This window comes from Strix aluco, chromosome 34 (genome assembly GCF_031877795.1).
Source record: "Strix aluco isolate bStrAlu1 chromosome 34, bStrAlu1.hap1, whole genome shotgun sequence".
Taxonomy (NCBI): domain Eukaryota; kingdom Metazoa; phylum Chordata; class Aves; order Strigiformes; family Strigidae; genus Strix; species Strix aluco.
In genome coordinates, this window is record NC_133964.1 from 472,986 (window position 1) to 497,771 (window position 24,786).

A 24,786-nucleotide genomic window follows, 5' to 3' on the forward strand; every position below is an offset into this window, starting at 1 on the left:
CACACACTTGCCCTGGTCCTCTGGGCCTGTTCACAAGATAACCAGAAAAGATTGCTTCTACAGGCCCACAACTCTGATGGAGTTTCTGTGCAGCTCATAGCTTTCCTGAGAATTTTTGTCAGTGCCCTGCTTTGCCCCCACAAAATTTCTGGTCCACAGGCAGTAGATGAGGGTATTGAGCCGTGGCCTGAGGATGGTGTAGAAAAAGGGTTTGTCAGACTATCTCTGGAGGGCTATTCTGGGCATCACACAGACAAGGATGAGGGTGTCATAGAAACAGTGACACTAGTGAGGTGAGAGGAGCAGCTGGAGAAGACCTTCTGTCTGCCCACGTTGGATGGCAGAGCTGCCCCAGGCTGGCAACTCTGACGCACAGACAGGATGCCCATGTGAACAGGAAGGGCAGACTGGATCTAAGAAGAAGGTGACGGAAGCAAACACCACAAATGTCACGGTTTCACTTTAGGAGAGCTCCACTGAAATCACAGAAGAGGTGGCCCACTCCACTGGGGCCACAGAACTCGATCTGTGACAAGAATGAAGTGATTGCTGTAGATGACATAAATACCCCTAGCTAAGGTACAGCTGCCTTCTCAGGACAGACCTTCCAGTTTGGGAATCTTGCAGAGAGAAGCGGGTGGCACACAGCCCAGTACTGATCTTTGTACATGGTCACCAGTGGGAAACACTCACACATGCAAAACGTGCCCCAAATAGCACTAACACTGCTGTGAGCAGAGGTGATTCCAGTGAGGAAGGACATTTGTTTCTTTGTTAGTTGCTTATATAAATCGGAAAGAAGTTGAGAGAGGTGAAAGACAAAGGTATGTGCAGTGCAGGAGTCATAGTGCCTCTCTGATCTCCTGCTGCCACCCCCAGAGGCTGGGACACACCTCAGCCCTGCAGTGGTCTCCCTGCTCTGTACCTGTCTGAGATGCCTCAAGGCACGAAGAATGGACACAGGGACATTGGTTCAAGGAAGTACATCCCAGTGCTGCGTTCAGGTGTTCTCCCAGGGGACGTTGCTCTCAATGAAAATTGATCTCATGACACTGTCAGTCCCACAGGCCTTCATGTCAGCCCCAGGAATAACTGATGGCATTTGTGCTCACTCGGGTTCATCTCACCATGCTGACACCTGCTCCCTACAATGCAAACATGGGCTTCTGACCTAGCCCTTCGGTGTCCCTCTGTGGAGGCACAAAGAACCTCTCCAAGTGGGGGTGAGAGGCCAGTGGGGGTTGTGAGGGGCTAGTCCAGCCAACACGGGCATAGCCCACCCCTGCTCTGCTGGTCCTTCAGGGCTCTCGGAGGAGGCCTGGCTGTGCAAGGACACTGCAGTGTGCCCCCACCCTGCACACTCACACTGTTCAGCTGCTCACTGGTGTTTTCATCTGCAGGCCACTTCCTTGGGCATCTTCTTGAGAGCAGTTTTGGAACAAGACCTACGCCTTCAGGCAGTGCCCTGAGAAGATCACCTTGCTTTAGGGAAATGCTGTTGTGGAGGCCGTCTCTGTCACAGAAGTGCCCATTGCCTGTCCCTGCCTGTGGTAACAGAACTCCCATGCAGCAGGACTGTGACCAAGATGCCAGAGCCCTCAGACCTTACACCAATGCAAGGGTGGTAGAAGAAGAGAGTGGAAACGGAGAGCAAGCAGCTCGGGAAAAACCAAGCACTGGTTCTCACTGGCAGTGCTGCTGTAGCTGACACTTTTCCTCTCCACTTTTGCACACAGGCACTGCCACTGTAGCTCCAGAGAAGGTCTCAAAGGAAGGATCTCAGGCAAGTCACTGAAACATTCTTTGTTTTGTTTAAACATACAAAAGGCACAGGTCCTTATTTACACAGACTCTGGGTAACATAAAATTTGGATAGACAGATAATTAAAAATGGCACAAACAATGAAATTTCATTATGGACAACATTATGTAAAATAAAACAAAGTAAATAAACCCCAAACCCACAATCAAAACCAACAAAACCAGAAAAAAATATGGGTTTGGCCTCTAAGGAGTTACATTATGAGTGATTCCCAGAACATGCCAAGCAGTTTATTGCTTTTGAAAATCATCCAGACATCAGTTTCCCCAAGGCATATTTGAGCTGCTGGTTCCTCATGCTGTAGATGAGGGGGTTCACTGCTGGAGGCACCACCGAGTACAGAAATGACACCACCAGGTTCAGGGATGGGGAGGAGATGGAGGGGGGCTTCAGGTAGGCAAACATGGCAGTGCTGATAAACAGGGAGACCACGGCCAGGTGAGGGAGGCACATGGAAAAGGCTTTGTGCCGTCCCTGCTCAGAGGGGATCCTCAGCACAGCCCTGAAGATCTGCACATAGGACACCACAATGAAAACAAAACAAAGAAAAGAAAAAAAGACAGCAAATACAAGAAGGCCAGTTTCCCTGAGGTAGTCTAAATCAAAGCAGGAGAGCTTGAGTATCTGGGGGATTTCACAGAAGAACTGGTCCACGGTGTTACCTTGGCAGAGTGGTAGTGAAAATGTGTTGGCCGTGTGTAGCACAGCCCAGAGGAACCCAGTGCCCCAGGCAGCTGCTGCCATGTGGACACAAGCTCTGCTGCCCAGGAGGGTCCCGTAGTGCAGGGGTTTGCAGATGGCAACGTAGCGGTCATAAGACATGACAGTGAGGAGATAAAGCTCTGCTGTAGCAAAGAAAAAGAAAAAAAAGACCTGGGCAGCACAGCCTGAGTAGTAGATGTGCCTTGTGTCCCAGAGGGAATTGGCCATGGCTTTGGGGAGAGTGGTGGAGATGGAGCCCAGGTCGAGGAGGGAGAGGTTGAGGAGGAAGAAGTACATGGGGGTGTGCAGGTGGTGGTCACAGGCAATGGTGGTGATGATGAGGCCGTTGCCCAGGAGGGCAGCCAGGTAGATGCCCAGGAAGAGCCAGAAGTGCAAGAGCTGCAGCTCCCGTGTGTCTGCAAATGCCAGGAGGAGGAACTCAGTGATGGAGCTGCTGTTGGACATTTGCTGCCTCTGGACATGGGGGACTGTACATGGAGGAAAAGCAGTGAGCAGTTAGAGTAGACTTCTCTGAACAAAACTTGCTCCACTTCTCACAGAACCCCACTAAACTCCTTTGCCTCTTTCAGGAGACCATTGGCAGGTTGTCGCAGATGAAAGTATTAACACTGTAATGATTTCACAGCTAAGTGAGCTGTATTCGTGACTAGCAGCACTTAATCATTAACCAATTTAAGGATTTACAAAGTCATTCAGTAAAATATGTTATAATTAAAATAAAGACTTAACTACAGATTCAAAGATGACAAGATTCACACTAACTTACCATACGGTACCTTAAATCAATACATATATACATGCTCATGCACAAAGACAAGACATACAGACACTCAGACAGACAAAAATATTTGGATCCAGTGAAATAACTATGTACCCACACTCATGGAAATAACTGTGTATACCTAAACACATCGGTAGGAAGAGAGAATGAGTGGGTGAAATAGAAGCCAGCTTCCAATTAAAATTTCCCTCTTGTCGAGTTTGGAGTAAATACTCACAGTGCATCGACATTCCTCAATGGGCGATAATTGAGATTCGAGAGGGTTAACTTCGACCTGGTCTCCCGTCAGTTCTAACGGCAGACCATACCTCAAGGATTCTGGTACCTGAGAGGCATCCCAGCTCAGGGAAGATGCTGGTCACAGGCTCACTGCGATCCAGGAGAGCTCAGAGGGTCTCACTTGGGGTCCCTATTTATAGGGCCCAAGGTAACTGACTTTTCTCAGGTACTTTTTAGCTCCAGCCCAGCTCAAATAATGGCGCATTCTGGTATCTTCCACCACTTTGCACAAGAACATGATGGGTGTGCAATTCTGTTATTGTTTTCCCTGGACCATGTCCCAGGTACAGGTGTACCAGGCTGTCAGGAGGTGATGGACTGTTCCCAAGCGATAGGGAGAGCAGGAGCCAGGCTTGGCGAAGGGGCACTGAGTGGCCGAGCAAGGAGGGGAGTTGGAGTCACTACACGTGCCGAGAGAAGGCGGGGAGGAATTGCACGACCACACATGTCCACATCATGAGCTCTGGTTGGTGCTGGCGGAGGGTACCCAAGGGAGCAGGGGTCTGTGCTGTGGGCTCTGGATGAATCAGTCCTATCCTACAACAGCAGGCAAATAGGAACACGGGTGATCTCAAATTAAACCCACTATTGATAGAAATGAGATTTCAGCATTGTTTCTCCCATTTCACCTGACATTAGAGCAGAGCTGTGGGGAATTGATTTTGTTTATTTTGTTCTAGTTGTCTCACCACTCCTGAGGAGCATTTCCTAAGGCAGAAACACTTGGCATTCCTGTTCCACTCCATATGAAACTTTGTTGGTGCTGGCAGGCAAAGGGACTGTCCCTTCGTGCAGTGTGGAGAGCTGCTCTGTCCATCAGCCCTGCTCTCAGCTGCCCTTTCCTTGCCTCTCTTTGAGCTGGAGGATGATCAAAGCCTGATGTTCACCTGAAATGAAACTGGAAACTTCTGACAGCGGAGGAATCCAGTTTCAAAGTGCAGATCCCCAAACCCCTCCCCAACATCTCACCGTACCTGAGGAGGGACACACAGGGCTCATTGCAGCTGCCCACACACAGACGATGAGCCGCATTGTCATGGCCTTAGCACCGAGTTGTCTTCACCATGGGGCGCAGAGAGACCACAGGAGAAGCGGGACCCCAGGGAAAGAGTCAAAGCCCTGAAGATGGGGTGTCCTTAAGTGAGGGTCAGCTCATTGCCAGTCCCACACACCGCTGTGCCCAGAGCCCCCAGGTAAGGTGGGGACAAGGGCAACCAGGTCAGGAGGGGAAACACAGAGAAATGCCCCAAAACTCCTGTCAAGGGAGTAAGGAGTAAGGATAGGGACAGACAGAGAGGAACTCAGGGGTTTCTCCTCAGTGCAGGTCAGGATGCCAAGAAGAAGACTCAGCTGGAAATTCCACAACCCTGGGGGCAAAGGCTGTCTGGGTGGGAGAGGAGACCAGGGGGGTGCTCCCTGAAGGTCTTTGTGCTGCAGGGATAACAGGGAGGTGCCCAAATCACCTTCCTATGGCATTTGTTTGAGAAGCTCCCTCTCCCTCCCTGCAAATGTCTCTGCTGCCTAGAGTTGCCACAGGCAGGACCTGTGCCTCTGTCAACACGTCTCCATCCTGTCAGTGCTCGCCACCCCCATCCCACCCGCTGTGTGCTCAGCTCTGCCCTGCAGAAATTTCTGGCAGCAGGGCCCTGCCCAAGGGCATATCTGTGTGTGCAGCAGTTCAGGAAAAATTCTGGTAAGTGTTAACAAGAACTGGGGTCTTAGTACCTGCTCCAGAAAGAAGAAATAAATTCCACTCTCCCAGTGCCCACCAAGACAAGCAAGAGAAGAAAACTCAAAGCAAACACTCCTCTCCTTTTAGGTAGTCCAATCTTGACCCTCCTCTTGAAAAGTCCCCCAGAAATTCCCTAGGGGTGATGTGGAGCTGTGAGCAGCCCTGACCCACACAGCACCCTCTCCACAGCAGAAGGACCCTGCCCTGCCGGGGGTCTCTCCTTCCCCACACAGCTTCTCCCCACAGCGCCGTGGGCAGCTCCCCGGGCAGGCTGAGTGCTGACCCTGGCAGGCAGCAGAGTCCCTGCCCCAGCACACAGCCCCTGGGCTGTAGGGACCCTGCTCTCAAGGACAGCCCTGGGCACCCCTGGCTGCACCCGCGCCTGCACACCCCTGCAGCCGTCCCCGGGAGAAGGCAGCCGCCATGGCCTGTCCCTCTGACAGTGCAGCAGGGAAGCCCTGCTCTGGAGCACGGCCTCCTCCTCCAGACACCAGGGACATTCCTGGGGCTGTGCCGGCTTCACCACATCCCTCCACCACCTGCAGCTGCATTGCCCTGCACCCACAGACTTACTGTGTCAAGGGCTGCGAAGATTTCTCCTTCAGTGAGCTCTCAGCATCCTGCCACTGCCGTCTGCCTTTCCCCTCTCTGTGCCCGGCTCCTCTGCCCTCGGTGCCTGCAGGCAGTGCCCTCAGCCCTGCTGCGCTTTGCAGAGGAGCTGCTCCTGGGCAGAGTTGTCTCTCTGCAGCGCTGACCACTTGCCCTGAGCTCCCTCCGTCCCAGGAGCCCGGCCCAGCTCCGCAGCAGAGGAGCAGCCCAAGGCATTTTAATGACCCCTCAGGTGGGTTTGATGATGTGTCTCTGAACATCAGACACTCAGAAGCTGCTGAAGAAACCTCTGAAGATGTCAAAGTTAGATTCAAACTCCAAAGTTTCTTGTGGCTTTAATGGGTCCCACTGAGGGACACTGTTGACAAAGCCTCCCCAGGCTCCTCTTAGAGCAGAAATGTGGAGGCAGTGATGGCAGGTAGGGAAAAGGAAAGGAAAGGTGGCTCTGATGCTGAGGAAACCTGCATGTGTTTGATGAAGCCAAAGGGCCAAGCCCTGACCCCATTAACCAAAGGGCCAAGCCGTGACCCCCAGCCCCTGGGAAGGGAGATCCTGTCCCTCACCCATTGCTCAGGGCTCTTCCTGGGGCAGTGGGCGATGGAGATGTGCACCTGCCAGGCTCCTGAGTAGGGACAAGGGGGCAATGAGGCCCCAGTGCTGCAGGGGACTGTGCTTCCTCACAGGCATCGGTGGCAGAAAGAACAGTCATAGACACATGAAGAGATTGCGTTTGTTGGGTGCTTTCACCTTTTCCACAACCCTCTGTCTTCTCCACCACAGGCTGTCCTATGGTACTGCATCACCTGTGCCTCTTTCCCTGCAGGTTGTACTCACCCACCTAGCTGTCCCACCTTTCTCTCACTCAAGCATCTTCCTTCCTTTACTGATATCTCACCATCTTCCCTGGCTCTTCCTTGAAATGTTGGGTTTTGGTTTTTGAAATCTTCCAAAAGCCTTGCACTGATCCAGACTCCTTCTGGGTGATCTGTTACACTGCAGCACTGCTCTTGGAGTGAATACTTTTTGTCCCTCTGTACAGCCTGGACTTCCCCAGATGCCCTTACTGGAGTTATTTCATTCTCATGCTGTTTTCCACTATGAAGAAAAACTCCACCATCTCTGAAACCTCTCTTCAACCACTCTCAGGTTACTCCTATTCTGTCTGGAGTCTCCACACCAGTAAGCCCAGAGCATTCAGCCTCTCTATACTGGTCATGTGCTTGAGGCCTCCAAACACCATCTTGGGAGATGTCTGGGAACCCTCCAAGGTGTTTGCAGATGAAAACGTGGTGGTCATAGGCCAGGAAAGACAGAGTGAGACTTTCTACCACCACCTGTAATGGCAGGACAAGGGGCAACAGTTTTAAACTGAAAGAGGGTAGATTTAGATTTGTTATAAGGAAGAAATGTTTTACAATGAGGGTGCTGAGAGACTGGAACAGTTTGCTTGGAGAACTTCCAGGGAGGCGGCATCCACAATTTTACTGGGCAATGTGTTCCTGTGTCTTTCCACCCCCACAGAAAAGAATATCTTCCTTATAACTCATCTAAATTTCCCCCTTTCAGTTAAAAGCTTTTACCCCTCATCCCATCCCTACACTCCCTGATAAAGAGTCCCTCCACATCTTTTCTGTACGCCTCCTTTAAGTACTTGAAGGCCTCTAGAAGGTCTTCCTGGAGCTTTCTCTCCTCTGGGATGAACAATCCCAACTCCCTCAGCCTGTCCTCATAAGGGAGGTGCTCCAGCCCCCTGATTATCCTTGTGGCCTCTTCTGGACCTCTTTGAGAAGGTCCATGTCATTCTGACGCTGGGGGCCTCAGAGCTGGACACAGTTTAGAAGGTGGGGTCTCATGAGAATGGAGTAGAGGGACAGGATCTCCTCCCTCAACCTCCTGGCCACATTTCTCTTGATGCAGCCCAGGAAATGGTTGGCTTCTTGGGCTGCAAGTGCATGTTGCTGGCTCACAGTCAGTTTTCCATCTGCCAACACCTCCAAGTCATTCTCCACAGGGCTCTCAAACCACTCTTTGCCCAGTCTCTGTTTGTGCTTAAGATTACACTGATCCTTTTGCAGGACCTTGCACTTGGCCCTGTTGAACTTCATGAGGTTTGCATAAGTCCAGCTCTCCATCCTGTCCAGATCCCTCTGGATGGAACATCCCGTCCCTCAAGCGTGTCAACTGCACCACACAGCTCGGTGTCGTTGACAAACTTGCTGAGTGTGCACTCAATCCCACTGTCCACGTTACCAACAAAGACATTAAACAATGCCGGTCCCAAAACTGACCCCTGAGGATGCCACTTGTCACTTGGACATTGAGCCACTGACCACAAGCCTTGGACTGTGAGTGTCCAGCCAATTCCTTATCTCTGAGTGGTCCATCAATCAAATCCATGTCTCTCCAATCTGGGGGTCTGGTACTGACAAGGCCATGGGGCTGGACCCAGAGGGGAAGTTGCCCTTTATGGGAGAGAGCAGCAGGAATGTGTGGAGCTCTGCCAGGGGATGGACGATGAGTCAGCTGAGAGCTGAAGGGTCATGGGGAACATTGTGGTGGGTGGATGTCTGCTATGGACCCCTGATGAGGAAGAGGAAATAGATGGACATTCTTGATTCACCTGGAAGAAGCCCTGGTCCTCATAGCAGACCTAAACTATCCCAATATTTTGTGAAGGGGCAACATACCCAAGTGAAAGCCATCCAGAAGATTTTTGGATTTAATTGCCAACATCATACCAACAAGGGTGACTGAAGAGGCAGTGAGGGGAGGTGTCCTGCAGGAAATCAGACTTAGAAACAAGGAAGAGCTGGTCGGGGATGTAACAGTCAGAGGTGGAAAAGTAGAGTTGAGGCTCCTGAGAGAAGGGAACAAGGCCAAGAGAAGAACTTCAGTGAGCAGGCTTTGGCCTGATGAGGAACCTGCCTGGAAGAATTCCATGTTACACAACGCTGAAGAATTTCCCAAATTAAGACAACAACTTAATCAAAAGAGAGGAAGATAGCAGGGCCCACAGATATAGACTCTGCTTACAAAATAAAAAGCTGGAGTTAGATGCCAGACAAGTACAAGATTTAGAAATGGAATTACAGACTTTAGAAAATTACCTTGAGAAAGCAGGAAGAGCAGATCACTTTCTAGCAGAGCAGCATATAGTCACTAACACCAGTGACAATAAACGCAATGCATTCCCTGCAGTCTGGGAACTCAAGAGTAAGTCTTGGTCAAGATCCATAGGTTCTAATGGGAAGGCCCAGGTTCCTCTGGGCCAGCACTATGGATCCTGGTACCCTTGCCAGCAGATTCTTGGGGGTGACCCACAGCTGAAGAGGCCATTGGGAACCTGAGAAACTTGGCCCTGTTATTAGCAGGCACAGGAGCATCCATGAACACTCTTGGGTCATCTGGGGCAAACCCAGACTGAATAACTCTAGAAAAAGCGACTCCAAGTGGCTGCGACAGAGCCCATCATATTCACCAAATTTGTGAAAATTTCACCTTCCAACCAGGGAAATTCAAGGGAGTCAGGTGAAAAGACCAAGCAGGTCAATGCACATATTAAGGGAAAGGAATATTTGTTATGCTGTAGATGCAGAAAGCAATAAGCATTGGATTGTGCCTCAGAATATTCAAGGAGAATCTCATCAAGCTCCTCCATGAGCTGAGGCAAACACTCTGAGCAGAGTGAAGGACAGTGAGTGCTGGCCTAACACGAAGAAGGATGTAGATCTCTGGGGTAGGAGCTGTCTGTCTTGTGCCGTGACCAGTGCAGATTACACTGGAGTAAAAGCCCCAGGCCAGCACCAACAGAGTGGAGGCCCACGGCCACAACGGCAGATTGATTTGGTGGGAGCTCTGCCAGTGACAGCTTGAAACACCAAGTGCATCTTGGTAGTAGCAGATCCTTTTACTGAATGGACAGAAGCCCCCTTGCAAAACCAACATGGTTGCCACCACTGCAGATCTCCTGTTGAACGCTGTTTTTTCTTGCTGGGGTCTGCTCCACAGCACTGAGTCTGATCTCAGCACCGACTTTGTGGCAATAATTCTGCATGAGCACTGCAAAGCCTGAACGCGACACGTCCCCCCCTGGCTCTGCCAACCTGTGGGGTGGGGGAGAGGGAAAGGGCAGTGAGGGGGTTGGGTTTGGCTGTTGAACGTGGGGTGCAGCAGCGATGAGGAGTCAAGGGAGTGGATGGGGAGACACAGGGAAAGGCACCACAAATTGTGATGTTGACTGTGAGGCCACTCCTGTTACAGGATCCTGATTGGCCAGGAGATGTCCCCAGTAATTTGGGGACAAGATGTTCATCATAAAATGACTCATCCCAGCTGAGACAGGAGAGGGACAGAGAGGAAGGAGAGAGGCAAGTCAAGGGGAGATGGCTGGAATGGGGATGATTTTGAGGTCACTTCAACATGCTTGGGGATGGGAGGGGGTGAGGCAGGTGGAAGAGGCCCACCTGGGGTCTGATTCTGGGGATACCTCTGTTATTCTGACCTGAACAACCACAAGAGACACAAGGGCCAGCAGGGTTCATGGCCACCATGCTAAAGGACTAGCCCTGAGATGGGTGAAAAATCTTTTCCTTATCTCCAGGTTGAACATCCCCTCTTTCACCCAACACTCACCTTCCATCCTCTGAACATGCACCATGGTGCAGAGCCTAGTTCTCTATTCTTTATGGCCTCCTCGGAGGTGTTGCCAGGCTGCACTGAGGTGCCCCTCAGCCCTCCCTTCTCCAGGCTGAACAAGCCCAGCTCCCTCAGTCTCTCCTCACAGGCAAAGTGTTCCAGGCCCGGCCTCTCTTGGGGGCCATTCACCAAACCCCCTCCAGCTTGCCAACATCATTCTTGTCCTGGGGGTCTGAAATCCAGATGCAGTAACCTGGACAATGCCCTCTCTTGATCTCCTGGCCACACTCCTGGCCATCAAGCCCTGGGGGCAGCTGGCCTCCCTTGCTGCCAGGGCACACGGCTGCCTCCTGCCCAACCCACCAAGACCTTTCCCATGGGGCTTCTCCCAGCCAGGCAACTCCCAGCCTGTGCCATTGCCAGGGTGAAATTGTCTTAAGGCCTCATCTACTTACTCTTCATGGTCAGGAGGTCTGGACTAGACATCTGCTCACCACAATTTTACCTATGATTTTCTTTCCTCTCATGTTAACTCCTCAGCTCTCCGCTGACTCTCAAGACCTCACAGTTTCTCCAGGAGGTGGTTTTGGTCACCTTACTGCTACAATAGCTACTTGCAAACCCTCTGGGCTCTCTAGTGTCCAGTCTAGACTTAAGCTATCAAAAATACCAGGCTTCCTGGCTTCTTGTCCTTGCTGGTTGCTCCGGTTTGATGTTCACTACTGGTTACACCCACTGACATACACACCAATGTGACATGCACACACACCGGTTTTGCCAGTTGCTGCCCCCCACAGAACAGTTGGAAGAGCAACTGACGTCATTTACCTGGAGTTGTGCAAAACATCTGACACTTGTCTCTAAATTAGAGAGAAATGGATCTGACAGATAAACCCCTTGGTGGAGAAGGAATTGGCTGCACGGTCTCACTCAAAGAGTTGAGATCAGTGGCTCAATTTTCAAAAGGAAAGTGGTGATGAGTGGCGTCCTCAGGGGTCGGTGTTTGTACCAGTTCTGTTTAACATCTTTGTTGGTGACACAAACAGTAGTGCACCTTCAGCAAATTCTCCAGCAACACCAAGATGTGTGGTGCGGTCACACGCTGAAGGCAAGGGATGTGCCATCCAGAGGGATCTGGACAGGCTTCAGAGGTGGGCCCATGCAATCCTCATTAAATTCAACATGGCCAAGTGCAAGTTCCTGCTCATGGTTCGGGCGAATCCCAAGCACAAATACAGGCTGGATGATAAGTGGATTGAGAGCAGCCCTGCGGAGAAGGACTTCGATGGAAAACTGACTGTGAGTCAGCAATGTGCAATCACAGCCCAGAAAGCCAACCATGTCCTGGTCTGCATCAAGAGAAGTGTAGCCGCAGGTCAAGGGAGGGGATTCTGTCCAGAGGAGGCCACGAAGATGATCAGGGTGATGGAACACATCCCCTGTGATGACAGGCTGAGAGAGTTGGGGGTCTTCAGCATGGAGAAGAGAAGGCTCTGGGGAGGCCTTATAACAGCCTTCCAGTACTTCAAGGGGGCCTACAGGAAAGCTGGGGAGGGACTCTTTATCAGGGAGTGGAGGGATAGGACAAGGGGTAAAGGTTTTCAACTGAAAGAGGGGAGATTAAGATTAGGTATTAGGAAGAAATCTTTTAATTTGTGTGTGGTCAGAAACTGGAACAGGTTGTCCAGTGAAGTGGTGGCTGCCCCCTCCTGGGAAGGGTTCAAGGCCAGGTTGGATGGGGCTTTTAGCAACCTGGTCTAGTGGAAGGTGTCGCTGACCAATAATCTTTAAGGTCCCTTCCAACCCAAACCATTCCATGATTGTATGATGTTATGATTATTCTCGACTTCCCATGAGCAGACAATGTCCAGCCACCTCCTGGGAGGTAAGAATTCAGTACATGTAGTGGGTGCTTTGGAAGAATAATATCTTAATAATGAAGGTCACGCCCTCCTCTCAGCACTCCTTTCTCTCAGCTGTTATTGCTGAGCATGATGCCATATGCTGTGGAATATGCCTTTGGTCAATTCAGGTCAGCTGTCCCATTTATGTCCCCTCACAGCCACTTGCCCACCCGGAGGGTACCAGCTTCTGGGGGGTTTGGAGAGACAGCCTTCCTGTAGTACGAACACTGCTGAGTAACAGCCAAACCACTGGAGTGTGATCAACACCATTGCAGCCATGAGTACGAAGCAGCGGAGGATAGGGCCTGCTATGGGGGAAGTTCACCGCATCCCAGCCAGAGCCAGTAGCATGGGGTTGAGGGGTCTCTTCCGACCTGTGTTACTCTGAGATTCAATGAATCTTTCCCTTGGAGAGCTCTTTGAAGACAGGATAGACAGAGGAAGAAGAAAAAAGAGAGAAGCAGAAATAGAGATATGAAATACACCAGTATAAATACAGCAGTTCCTCAGAGGAATGTTTCTCTACTCCAAACCTTGGCAGCAAATCCATCAGATAAATCTGATGAAACAAGCTGACTTCTATCTGCTCAGGGACTGGGTGATGTTTGGGTACAGCATCATGTGGTCAGTTGTGTCTCAGAACTCCTAATCCAGCAGGAAGCCAATGGCTGTGAAGGGGGCTGTGAGGTCACTTCTGCCTGTGGAGGTGATAGGCCACAACAGGACCACGGCTGAGAAAGGGACTGTGAGGTCACAGCTGGTAGGTCAGCCCCGGACTCAGGGCTGGGAGAGGTGCTTTTAAGCTCCCCTCTACCAGCGCCTCTGCCAGGCCAGCAGAATGCACCCAGCTGGCACATCGATTGTGTCATCCCCTCTGCCCAAGGGCCCAGGCTCACTCCAGGAAGGGGGCTTAGATTTGGGTTGTTGTGTCTGTTCTGCCTGAGAACATGACAGGAGAGCAGCAGGCACAGGGTTTGGCTGTTTTTACCCAAGAAGCTGTACAGCCAGCAGCCCTGGGAGATCATGGTGAGGTGACTTCTGTTGGTCAGGTGAAAGGCCACAAGAAGGTGGAGGGGTTGGGTTCCCTGCTTGAAGGGTTGTTTCTAGAAGGTTGTGGGAAATGGCAGGAGGGAGAAACATTGTCACACAGTGCAGTTTGGAAGGTGGAGACTGAGCACGAGAGGAAGAAATGTCACCCCAAGGGTCGTGCTGTGGCACAAGAAGTCATCCAGAAGGCAGATGAGATCAGTCCATGTCTCTGTGATTCAAGGAACAGAGTGTGAGTGTGGCCAGACATCAGTGAAGGTGTGGAAATGCCAGGGGCAGAGCAAGGTGAGGAAGCGAGGTGGGTGTCTATGGCCTGCAGGGAAACAGGAGCAGCTGTGGGACAGTGTAGGACAACCTGTGGTGGAGATGGCAAAGGGCGCTGGCAAGGCTGGGAGTCAGCAAGAGAACCCAAGTCTTTGTGCCCTTGGGTACAGCCATCGTCTCTGCCACCAAGGCCTATGAGGGGACATGTTGTCCTCAGGCACCTGGGGGGCCTCATTGCCCCCTTGCACACCCCTCATAAGGCTGGAGACTGTCAAACCATTGTCCTTCACTCAGCATCACCCACCCCACATCCCACTGGACCCAGAAGAGCCCTGAGCAATGCGTGAAGGACACGATCTGCCTTCCCAGGGGCTGGGGGTCAGGGCTTGGCCTTTCTGCTTCATCAAACAAACCCCAGCTTTTCTCAGCACCTGAGCTGCCTGCACTTCCCTTTGCCTACCTGCAATCATGGCCTCCAATTATCTGTCCTAACGAGACTTTGGGGAGGCTTTGCTGGTCATGGTCCTCATTGGGACTCCATGATGCTTCAAGGTACTTCAGGTTTTGCTTTTTATATCAAGCCTTGAGAGGTTCGAGTAATCTCCTCTCAGTACCTGAGGGTCAAATACACCAGGGGCTCATTAAAATAAAACAAGCACTAAGGAGCCATGTCTCTTCCTGTACTTTTCTTTAAGTCTTCAAGACTTGTACAAATAATCGGAGCAGTTTCCTCATGTAGTTATGGATGAGTATTTCAAAGAGCTTCAAATAAAATGAGGTTTTATTTTCAAGGGTGTATTTTGTTACTTTTCAGTGTAGAGAAGAGGTGATGTCAGCATTCTCCAATAGATACTGATGCAGGGTCTCTCCTAAGGACGTCTGGACGGGTGGAAAATCAGTTCCTTGAGGTCTGACATAGAATGCACAACCTTCCCCTGCACCTCCCCAACTGCAACATTTCTCTTATTGCCCTCCTGGAACTTCTCCTTGTTGGAGGTTACAGTCCCTCTGCACCAGCTCCCAACTGCTTTCCTTAGAGAACTGGCTGCACAGAGGCACAGATTCTTTTTCCTAATTTTGAGCAAAGAAAAGTAAAGCAAGCTAAAGTTTCATGAGGAGTAAACTATTGAATATTGAAAGCCAGGCAAAGTTTTAACTCCCTGGTTTCAAAGCAGCAAGTGAATCTGTGAGAGATATCTGAATGAAAAAGTAAGGGGAGGATAAAAGCAGAGAATAATGGAAAGGGCTTTTGCCTAGACAGTCTGCATCTGGAAAAGTGACTTTAGAAATGGTCACTGTGTCTTGGACAGTTGGAAATAAGTGAAAGATCAGAGCAATTAAGTATGTGGTATAACAGTCCACTTGGGTGACATTTCTGGGCTCCTAAAAGAGAGAAACATGTCCAAATGCAGTCAGCATGGACTTCCCAAGGGTAAATCATGCCTCACCTGCCTGATTGACTTCTGAAGTAACTGATTTTGTGGACGAGGGAAGAACAGTGAGTGTCATGTATCTCCAGGAAGACTTTGGACATGGTCTCCCTCAATATTCTTGTACTCAAGCCATTACAGACTGGATGGGTTGACAAATAGATGGGTAGCATACAAGTTGGATGATGAGGCTTAGAGTGGAGTGGGGAAGGAGTCTTACCCTACCTGGAGGCCAATGGGACATACTGGGGCATGGTGGGGCAGCACAGGGGAGTCTCCTGGGACCTGGTCAGTTTAGCACTTTTAAATGATGGAGATATTCATAGAATCCTAGACTCATAGACCAGCCCAGGTTGGAAGGGACCTCGACAGGTCATCTGGTACAAAGGGAGCCTACTTGAGATTATCTAGAACCCTGGGCAATTGCTTCTTGAAAACCTTCAGTGATGGGGACACCACCACATCCCTTGGGGAGTTTCTTCCAGTGAATGATTGTTCTCACTCCTTTGGACTATCTCCAGTCTGTCCACATCTTTCATTAATCGTGGGGACCAGAACTGGACACAGTACTCCAGGTGGAGCCTGACAAGTGCTGAGCAGAGTGGGATGATCCAGTTCCTGTCTCTGCTAGTAACGCCCCTGCGGATGCAGCCCAGGAGCCTGTTTGCTGTTGTTGCTGCAGCGGTGCACTGCTGGCTCATCTTCAGCTTGGTGTCCCCCAGGAACAGGCCCCTTTCAGCAAGGCTGCTCCCAGCCACACAGATCCTGGCCTGTGCTGGGCTCTTTGGTTATTCCCACCCAAGGGCAGGACTTTGCCAAACTTCAGGCTAAACCTCTTTGTTAAACTTCATCCTGTTCTTGCAGGACCATTCTTCCAGCCTGTCCAGGTCTCTCTGTAAGATGGCTCTGCCTTCCGACGTGTCCACCTCACCATCCAGTGAGGTGTTGTAGCAAACTTTGTGAGGGTGATTTCAACCCCGTCCTCCAGATAAGTTAGGAAGATGTTGAACAGAATGGGGCTCAGTATGATTTCCTGGGGGATCAAGATTTTTAGCAGCCTCCAGCCTGAGTGAAAAACATTGTTCGCCACCCTCTGAGTGCAGCCTGTTAGCCAATTTCCTACCCATCTCGCAGAGCACCCCTCCAATCTGTATCTTTCCTGTTTTTCTAGCAGAAGGCTGTAGGAAGCAGTGTTGAAGGCTTTGCTGAAGTCCAGGGAAATAACATCCACTTCTCTCCCCATGTCAACAGAAGATGTTATGTAGTAGAAGAGGGTGATCAGGTTACACTGGCACGATTTGCCCTTGGTAAATCCGTGCTGGATTTTCCCAATCACCTCCTCCATTTGATATCTGATATTTGAAAGATTCCCAAAAAAAATCCCTAAAACAGTCCTCATGGCTTCTTCTCCCCATGGCCATGCCACTTTGGAAGCTCCCCTAACATCTGACCCCTGCCCAGACCCAGCTGTGTCCCATGCTGATCTTTGCAGACAGCCTTAATCCAGGGTCTGCTGCGGTCTGGGCCAGGAGAGAGGCCGGGCAGGGCTGGACATTGCCCCCATCCAGGCACTGAGCCCAGCAGGAGGATGGAGATGGTCTTGCAGAAAGACTCGTCCATAGCCCTGGGGTGAGTAGCCAGTGCTGGAAATGGCCAATGAGAGAGGCTGGGGGGTGATGAAGGCCCTGGGCCACCTTCCTGGTCTGTCCATGCCACCAAGGGCACAGACCAGCCTCTTCTCTCCTGCACCTGCTTGTCTTCGATCCCTTCCACAAGCCCTGGCTCTGCACCACAAATGCCCTGGTGTGAGTCCTCAACCTGTGTGGTCACACAGGGTGAGTTATATGTTGATGGTGTTCTATCCCCAGTAATTTCCATCCCAGCCCATCTCCCTCCAAGCTCTCCCACCTCCCCTGCCCTCTCTCCACCTCTCTCCCCAGCAAAGCCCAGTCTGGGCTGGTCCCAAGGCAGTGCCCACTGCAGGGTGCTCTGGGCACTCACCCCACAGCCTCAGTGCCTCTGAAGGGCACAGCAGCTCCTTGGAGGCAGGAAGGGGTCAGCCCCAGAGATGGGAGGTGCCCATGGCACAAGGAGAAGGAGGTCAGGGGCACCCTGCATCCCCTGCTCTCCTGTCCAGCACATCCTGAAGAGTCTGCAGACACTCCGTGCCATCCCATCCCCTCAGAATAGTACCAGATGCCTGAGGCAGTAAAGGCAGAAAGTGTTTTCATTCCCGTTTATTCCTGCCCTAGTAAGGATGGATGCCAGAAGAACAGTTTGTGGGTGCATTTATTTTGCTTAAGGACACAGAGTGCCTGGCTCCTCCTTTACACAATGACCATGGGTCTGACAAAACGGGAGAATACTGATGTGGGAGGGAAAGACTAATGGAATTTCTTGTAGAACACATAAGCACAAAAGGAAAAAATAAAAATATAACTATATAAATAAGGAAAGACATGTTTAGGTTGTCATACAGTGGGAGCAACTTGTAGAGAAATGAGAGCCTAAGGCTGCCGTAAAACGTACAATCAGTTTCCTCAGGGCATCCTTGATCTCCTGGTTCCTCATGCTGTAGACGAGAGGGTTCAGTGTTGGAGGTATCACTGAGTACAGAAATGCAACCACCAGGTCCAGGGATGGGGATGAGATGGAGGGGGGCTTCAGGTAAGCAAACATGCCAGTGCTGATAAAGAGGGAGACCACGGCCAGGTGAGGGAGGCACGTGGAAAAGGCTTTGTGCCGTCCCTGCTCAGAGGGGATCCTCAGCACCGCCCTGAAGATCTGCACATAGGACACCACAATGAAAACAAAACAGCCGAATGTTAAACAGGCACTAAAAAGAAGAATCCTAACTTCCCTGAGGTAGGAGTGTGAGCAGGAGAGCTTGAGGATCTGGGGGATTTCACAGAAGAACTGGTCAAGGACATTGCCTTTGCAGAATGTTAGTGAAAATGTGTTGGCCGTGTGCAGGAGAGAATTGAGGAACCCAGTGCCCCAGGCAGCTGCTGCCATGTGGACACAAGCTCTGCTGCCCAGGAGGGTCCCGTAGTGCAGGGGTTTGCAGATGGCAACGTAGCGGTCATAGGCCATGATGGTGAGGAGAGAAAACTCTGCTGTAGCACACAAAAAGAAAAAAAAGAGCTCTGTGGCACATCCCAAGTAGGAGATGTACCTGGTGTCCCAGAGGGAATTGTCCATGGCTTTGGGAAGAGTGGTGGAGATGGAGCCCAGGTCGAGGAGGGAGAGGTTGAGGAGGAAGAAGTACATGGGGGTGTGCAGGTGGTGGTCACAGGCGATGGCGGTGATGATGAGGCCGTTGCCCAGGAGGGCAGCCAGGTAGATGCCCAGGAAGAGCCAGAAGTGCAAGAGCTGCAGCTCCCGTGTGTCTGCGAATGCCAGGAGGAGGAACTCAGTGATGGAGCTGTCGTTGGACATTTGATGCCTCTGTGTATGGATATCTGAGCAAGCAGGTAAAGGCGGGGAGAAGTTAGGGCAGAGTTCTCTGAACGAAACCTATCCCAGTTCTCATGGAAACCCCTCAATTGCCTTGACCCTTTCAGGGAGACCTTTGTCAGGTCCTTTTTATGATCTCTGTCTGGTGCCATCTCACCCTACCTGAGGAAGATCTCAGGTCCCCGCTCCCAGGCAGGGACACGCAGGGCTCATTGCAGCTGCCCACAGACAGATGATGAGCCGCATTGCTATGGCCTTAACACCGAGTTGTATTCTCCATGGGGCGCAGAGACCATGGGAGAGCTGTGCCCTTCTGGAGGGCAGCCTGCAGCCCAGCGGGACCCCAGGGAAAGAGTCAAAGCCCTGAAGATGGGGTGTACTTAAGTGACACACTGCCGTGCCCAGAGCCCCCAGGTAAGGTGGGGACACAGGCAGCAGGGACAGGAGGGGAAACACAGAGAAATGCCCCAACATTCCTGCCAAGGGAGGAAGGACAGGGACAGACAGACAGAAACTCAGGGGTTTCTCCTCCCTGCAGGTCAGGATGCCAAGAAGAAGACTCAGCATGAAATCCCACAAACCTGGGGCGGAGGCTGTGCTGGGTGGGAAAGGAGACCAGAGAGGTGCTCCTTAAAGGTCTTTGTGCTGCAGGGGATGGCAGGGAGGTGCCCAAATCCCCTTCTCATGGCATTTGTGGGAGCAGCTCCCTGTGTCTCCCTGTCCATGTCTCTGCTGCCTGGAGCTGTCACAGCCAGGAGCTGCTTCTCTGTCCCCACGTCTCCTCCCTATCAGTGTTCACAACCCCCATTCCACCCGCTGTGTGCTCAGCTCTGCCCTGCAGACCCCTCCTGGCAGCCGGGCCCTGCCCAGGGGCATCTCTGTGTGTGCAGGGGCTCAGGAAAAACTCTGTCAAGTGCTAATGAGAACTGGGGTCTTAGTGCCTGCTCCAGAAAGGAGAAATAAATTCCACTCTCCCAGTGCCCACCCAGAGAACCAAGAGGACAAAACTCAAAGCAAACACTCCTCCCCTTTTAGGTAGTCTCCATCTTGACCTTTCTCTTGAAAAGTCCCCTTGAAATTCCCTGGGGGTGATCTGGAGCTATGAGCAGCCCTGACCCACCCAGCACCCTCTCCACAGCAGAAGGACCCTTCCCTGTCGGGGGTCTCTCCTTCCCCACCGGGAGTCTCTCCTTCCCCCCACAGCTTCTCCCCACAGCGCCACGATAGGTCCCAGGCCTTAGAGCTTTGCAGCAGGACTCTGGAGAACAACCAGCTGTGGATGGGGATCAAGGCAGGGTGACTTGAGCAAACTGCACCCTTACCAGTCCATGGGGCTGCACCCAAGGGTGCTGAGAGAGTGCTTTTTCCCCAGGAGGTGCTGGTCTGTTGTGATCTCAGTAAGAAAGGCACTCAGACTCTGTGACACACCTTTTAAAATGCTGTCATTAGGTCTGGCACTATAAGGGGAGGTGATCTTATGTCCCCTTAGATGGTTGGAACCCCAGGTGGTGTGAATGGGCCTTCGACCTGAATGCAGAATCATCACACCCATAGAAGAGATTCCCCTGTTTTGGCCATTCAAGCTACAACAGGATTTTCATATGAGGAAACAACTTTTTTTCTCATGTCTATGGTCAAACGGAACTGATGTTCTCATGAGGACTTGTTGCTGCACTGTGAGGTACAGGCAAGGCCACGCTGTACGTGCAGCACCAACTGCTTGATGGAGAATGGTCTTCTGGTCAGGATCTGGGCTCAGGTTTCCCTGGGAGAAGGCTGCGCTCCACTACGGTGCCCCAGCTGAGGCGCTGCGGCCCAAATGTGCACTGGTAGGAGGAGCCCCATGGCTTGTCACAGCACCGGGACATTTTTGGATTAAATGAGATGTTGTGGGACGGCTTGCTGAGTTTCCATTGCTTCCTGCAGTGGAAGTTCTGCTGGAGGGAGTGGCAGGGAGGATGAGGATGGGGGGATGTCCCGTGTGTGAAGGAGCAGCTCAGATATATGGAGCTCCTCTACGAGATGGACAAGAGGTTGAGTTCGATTGTGTGAGTGAGGATGAGAGGAGAAGTCAGTCTTGGCAGGTATAAACTACTTGATCAGGGACAGCGGGCAGAAAAAGTCTTCTATCAGCAACCCGAGGAAGTCTCCAGGTTAATGCGCAGGTTCCTGTGGGGGACTGCAAGTGCCCTGGCATTCACTGGCCAGGCAAATCAACACAGTGGCCACAGCCGGGGGGCTCTTGGGACAACTTCTTAGCAGAGCTGCCAGGTGGGCCAAGAGGGGCAATGCTGGGCCTAGTCCTGACCAACAAGGAAGACCTAGTCAGGACTAGGATAATCTGTGTCACCTTTGGCTGTCGTGACCATGATATAGTGGGGTCCCAGGCACCAAAGGGCAGTGAGGAAGGCCAGCAGCAGAGCACAGGCCAGTGGACTCCAGAGGAGGAGTCTGTGATGTACCTGGGAGATGATCCAAGCGGTGCCATGGGAAGCAGCTCTGAAGGGAGAAGGAGCTCAGGAAATCTGATAGACCTGCCAGGAAAGACTCCTCTGAGGACAAGAAGGATCTCTCCAAATACCCTGGGAAAGAAGCAACCACCTTGTGAGGCTGCTTGTCTGAGCTGACTGAGGACCGACTGAGGACGGACTGAACTGACTGAGGACAGAAAAGCAACACGGAGGAGGTGGAAGCAGGCGAAGCTGCAAAGGAGGAATTTACAAACCTTGCTCCTGGGTGTAGGGAACACATAGAAGCTCCCATAGTCTTGACAGTTGCAGGGAAGGGTAGTGGATGCAAAATGAGCTGATACAGGCTTAGAGGGTCATGCAGAATGAGGCACACTCTGCCTGGAGGACTGTCACAGGTGGGCACTGCAGACATTTGCATCCTGACTGCATGCCTCAGCCTAGGAGATGGGGATGTCCCCTGCTGCGGGTGGCTGTACTGGTCCATCCACATCTGTCTAGATGGTGCAGACCCTACTTGAAGACATTCCTGCAACCCAAATACCTTTGGGTTTATGCAGAACTGGCTATTCAAAATCAAGCATTTTATTTACCTGGTCCCTTGGCTTTGACACTTTTTCACTTTGACCCAACTCCTGAAAGCTCTCTAACAAACCACATAAACCATGTAAGAATTGAAAACTAAAAGAAAATTATGGTCAGGCTTTGCTCCGTACGGTGTTTTGCGTGTTAATGAGGCCTCTGGTGCTGAGTTCCTGAGCTGCAGATCCTCAAAGACAAACAAGAATCTAAAGAAGTGTAAGTCAGAAGCAAACCTCCAGGTTTCTGAGGGTGTTCGCAGGCCCTGCTGAAGTCTGTCACCGAAGAGACCATGGAGGGAATCAGCAGACAAGGTTCCTGTCCCTGGGGACTGGTGAAGCACGAAGTCAGAGACACTTGGTAGAGGAAGACATTTAAATGTGGAGGTCACTGTGAAAGCCCTTGATTTGTTTCACCAAGCAGGATGGCCAAGCCCTGACCCCCGTCCCCATGGGGTGGGGCTCCTCTTCTTCTTGGATGGCTCAAAGCCTTTCCTGGGGACAACGTGATGTGGTCGTGCATGATGACATGTGCTGGTCAGCAGCAGGACACCTCCCAGGCTCTATGGAGGGTGGGTGAGGAGGCAGTGAGGTGCTGGAGCTGTAAGGACCTGGAGTCTCATGGGGCTCAGTGGAAGAGACAGAAGCCAGAGCCCAGAGGACAAGAGTCTCAGTTCTGTTGGGGTATCAAAGCCCCACCAAGGCCCATGGCCATCTCCACCACAGCTACCCTGTCCTATGCCTGGGCCTGCTTCCTCACTGCCAAGACAAAGCGGTGGATTTCTGCACATTTGTTAAGGCCAATGTGTTACCCCCCAACCCATTTAGTGACTTCCAAAGCCTTGCTAATTCTCATTTACCACTCTAGGTTTCCAAGCCCCAGACATGTTACAATCCTCTATTAAGCTCCACATCCCAGCACTGAAGTGCACATCCTCCTTTTTCTGCTGCTTCGGAAAAAAAAATAAACCTATGTCATTTCAGCTATTTCAGGTCTTTCCCTGCCTTAACACACTCACTGCTGTGCACACGCTGCTCTGTCCCTGCAGGCCCATGTCTCTCACAAACCCTTCCTCTTCCCCTGCAGTGATGGGACTTTAATGGGCTTGTGTATCCTCCAGGCTCACGGAGGTTTCCTGAGGTCAGTCCAAGGGTGGGGAGTGAAGGAGGGGAGGAGAGCAAGGTCAGCTCATGTGGATGACTGAGCACAGCCACCCCCAGCAGCGGGCATTCCCCCTCTGCCAGGCTGAGGCATGCACACAAGATGGAAATGTCTGTACCATCCCGGATTTGCACAGGAGGGGCCTTCCTTCCTTCCTTCCTGCCGTATTTCTAAGGCAATCCTCCTCCTCTTCCACCTGCAGACACCACCTGCTTTCCATTCCTGGGCTCTGACATGGCTGTAAGGATTTGCTAAAGCCATCAGACATCTCATCGTTTCTCACTGACATCCCCCAGTGAGAGAACCACTCTCCCACACCTACACATGGCCAATCGCTGCTGCTCAGGGCAACTAACTCTTCAGAAGAGGCCTCAAGCTTCCTGGATCTTCCTGGTGCTTTTTATGATCTTCCTTGCTGCCTCCAGAGCTCATAGTGGGACTTCTTTGCCATAACAGGGCTTTTATGAACGTCTCCTACAACACATGTGACTTCTTACGCTCCTCTGTGTAGAAAAGGGAGTGACAGGAAAGCACCACCTACATCACAATGGATGCTGAGTGAAGAGCCAGTAAGAACCAGGTGAGCCAACCCCGTGCCTGTGGCTTCCTGGCAAGGAGTCTGTCCTGAGAAGGGGATCCAGCCTCTGCCACCCTCTGGAGAGGGAAATCAGCAGTGTCCACGCCACGTAGGGACACAAAGGGTGACTTTTTCAAGACCACCCTTCATCTGAGCTTCTTCAGGTTTGTCCTTGAGGATGGGGTAGCACAGCGTGTATTGCAAATGCTGATTCAGTTGGCATTGCCCAGAGAGGCTACCACAGATGCAGAAGGCTACACGGCAGATGTCTTTGTTTTGGGACATTAATGCTTTTTTGTCACTACTGGTGATCTCAGGGAAACCAAAGAAACACCTGAAGTCTTATTTAAGGATTCTTGACTAAATCCCCACCAAGTCTGCATCTCATGCAATGGGATGGCAGAGGACAAGGGAAGGATGGTTTGGGCACTTTCCAGGGATCTGGGAAACTGAAGCGTGCTCTCCTCTCCCTGACACCCTGCCCTCCTCAGGGAGCTGTGTGAGAAACTCTGCCAACTAGGTCTGGACTCACAGTCGTCTCATGTAACCGGTGTCTGACTGCAGCCAGTGTCATCCTGCCAGCTCAGGCTTTGAGCTTCCATTTGAGCCAGAAGGATTTCAGTTCACACCACCTCCATCTTCCCTCTGACAATGCCCATGGTGTGACACAACTGTCGTGGATGTCCAGGCAGGATGTGCAAAAGAGTTTAATTACTGACCTGGAACATTTTCCCTTGCTAGAAATGTGAACTTGGCTCTCAATATTTCTGTGTTCAATCTGCTTTGCCACTTGGAAGCTCTCTCTCCGAAGGACTAGCCTAGCGTGTATGCTTGTTTTTCTGTTTGTTTTTGTTTGTTTTAACCCCAATGAACATGCAGCACTGAAGTGGGTTCTTGGCCACCTAGACACACAGCTGGCTCATGTTCAGTTGCTTGTCAATTAGAACCCCCAGATCCTTCTCTTCCAGACAGCTCCAGACACACCTCCCCAAGCCTGTAGCCATGCAGGGGGTTTTGTGGCCCAAGTGCAGGACCTGGCACTTGGCCTTGTTGAAGCTCATCCCGCTGACGTTGGCCACCGATCCAACCTATCCAGGTCTCTCTGTAGAGCCTCCCTGTCCTCATGCAGATCGACACTCCCGCTTAACTTGGTGTCATCTGCGAACTTACTGATGATACACTCTGTGTCCTTATCGAGATCATCAATAAAGATGTTGAACAGAAATGGTCCCAACACCGAGCCCTGAGGAACACCACTTGTGACCGGCCGCCAGCTGGATGGAACTCCATTGACCACCACTCTCTGGGATCGTCCATCC

At 51.5% G+C, this 24,786-nt stretch overlaps 2 protein-coding genes across 2 annotated transcripts; both read right to left on the reverse strand.

Moving 5' to 3' along the window:
* Positions 1 to 1,934: 1,934 nt before the first annotated feature.
* LOC141917144 (olfactory receptor 14A16-like) lies at positions 1,935 to 3,004 on the reverse strand. Its single transcript, XM_074810234.1, has one exon. It carries the CDS (start codon positions 2,987 to 2,989, stop codon positions 2,069 to 2,071), a length of 921 nt encoding a protein of 306 aa, XP_074666335.1. The 5' UTR covers positions 2,990 to 3,004; the 3' UTR covers positions 1,935 to 2,068.
* A 13,617-nt stretch (positions 3,005 to 16,621) lies between these two features.
* On the reverse strand, positions 16,622 to 18,676 carry LOC141917113 (olfactory receptor 14A16-like). The gene is made up of 2 exons (XM_074810205.1): positions 17,704 to 18,676; positions 16,622 to 16,869 (listed from the first exon to the last, which is right to left on the reverse strand). The coding sequence occupies exons 1-2, from the start codon at positions 18,662 to 18,664 to the stop codon at positions 16,622 to 16,624; spliced, it is 1,209 nt and encodes a 402-aa protein (XP_074666306.1). The 5' UTR covers positions 18,665 to 18,676.
* Positions 18,677 to 24,786: the final 6,110 nt, after the last annotated feature.

Bases quoted from the DNA above. Each gene is read 5' to 3' on its own strand.
- LOC141917144 (XM_074810234.1), bottom strand. From the start codon at position 2,989: ATGTCCAACAGCAGCTCCATCACTGAGTTCCTCCTCCTGGCATTTGCA.
- LOC141917113 (XM_074810205.1), bottom strand. From the start codon at position 18,664: ATGTCCAACGACAGCTCCATCACTGAGTTCCTCCTCCTGGCATTCGCA. The intron at 16,870-17,703 runs GTATGACAACCT...GGCCATTTCCAG, and splicing joins CTCTACAAGTTGCTCCCACT to CACTGGCTACTCACCCCAGG.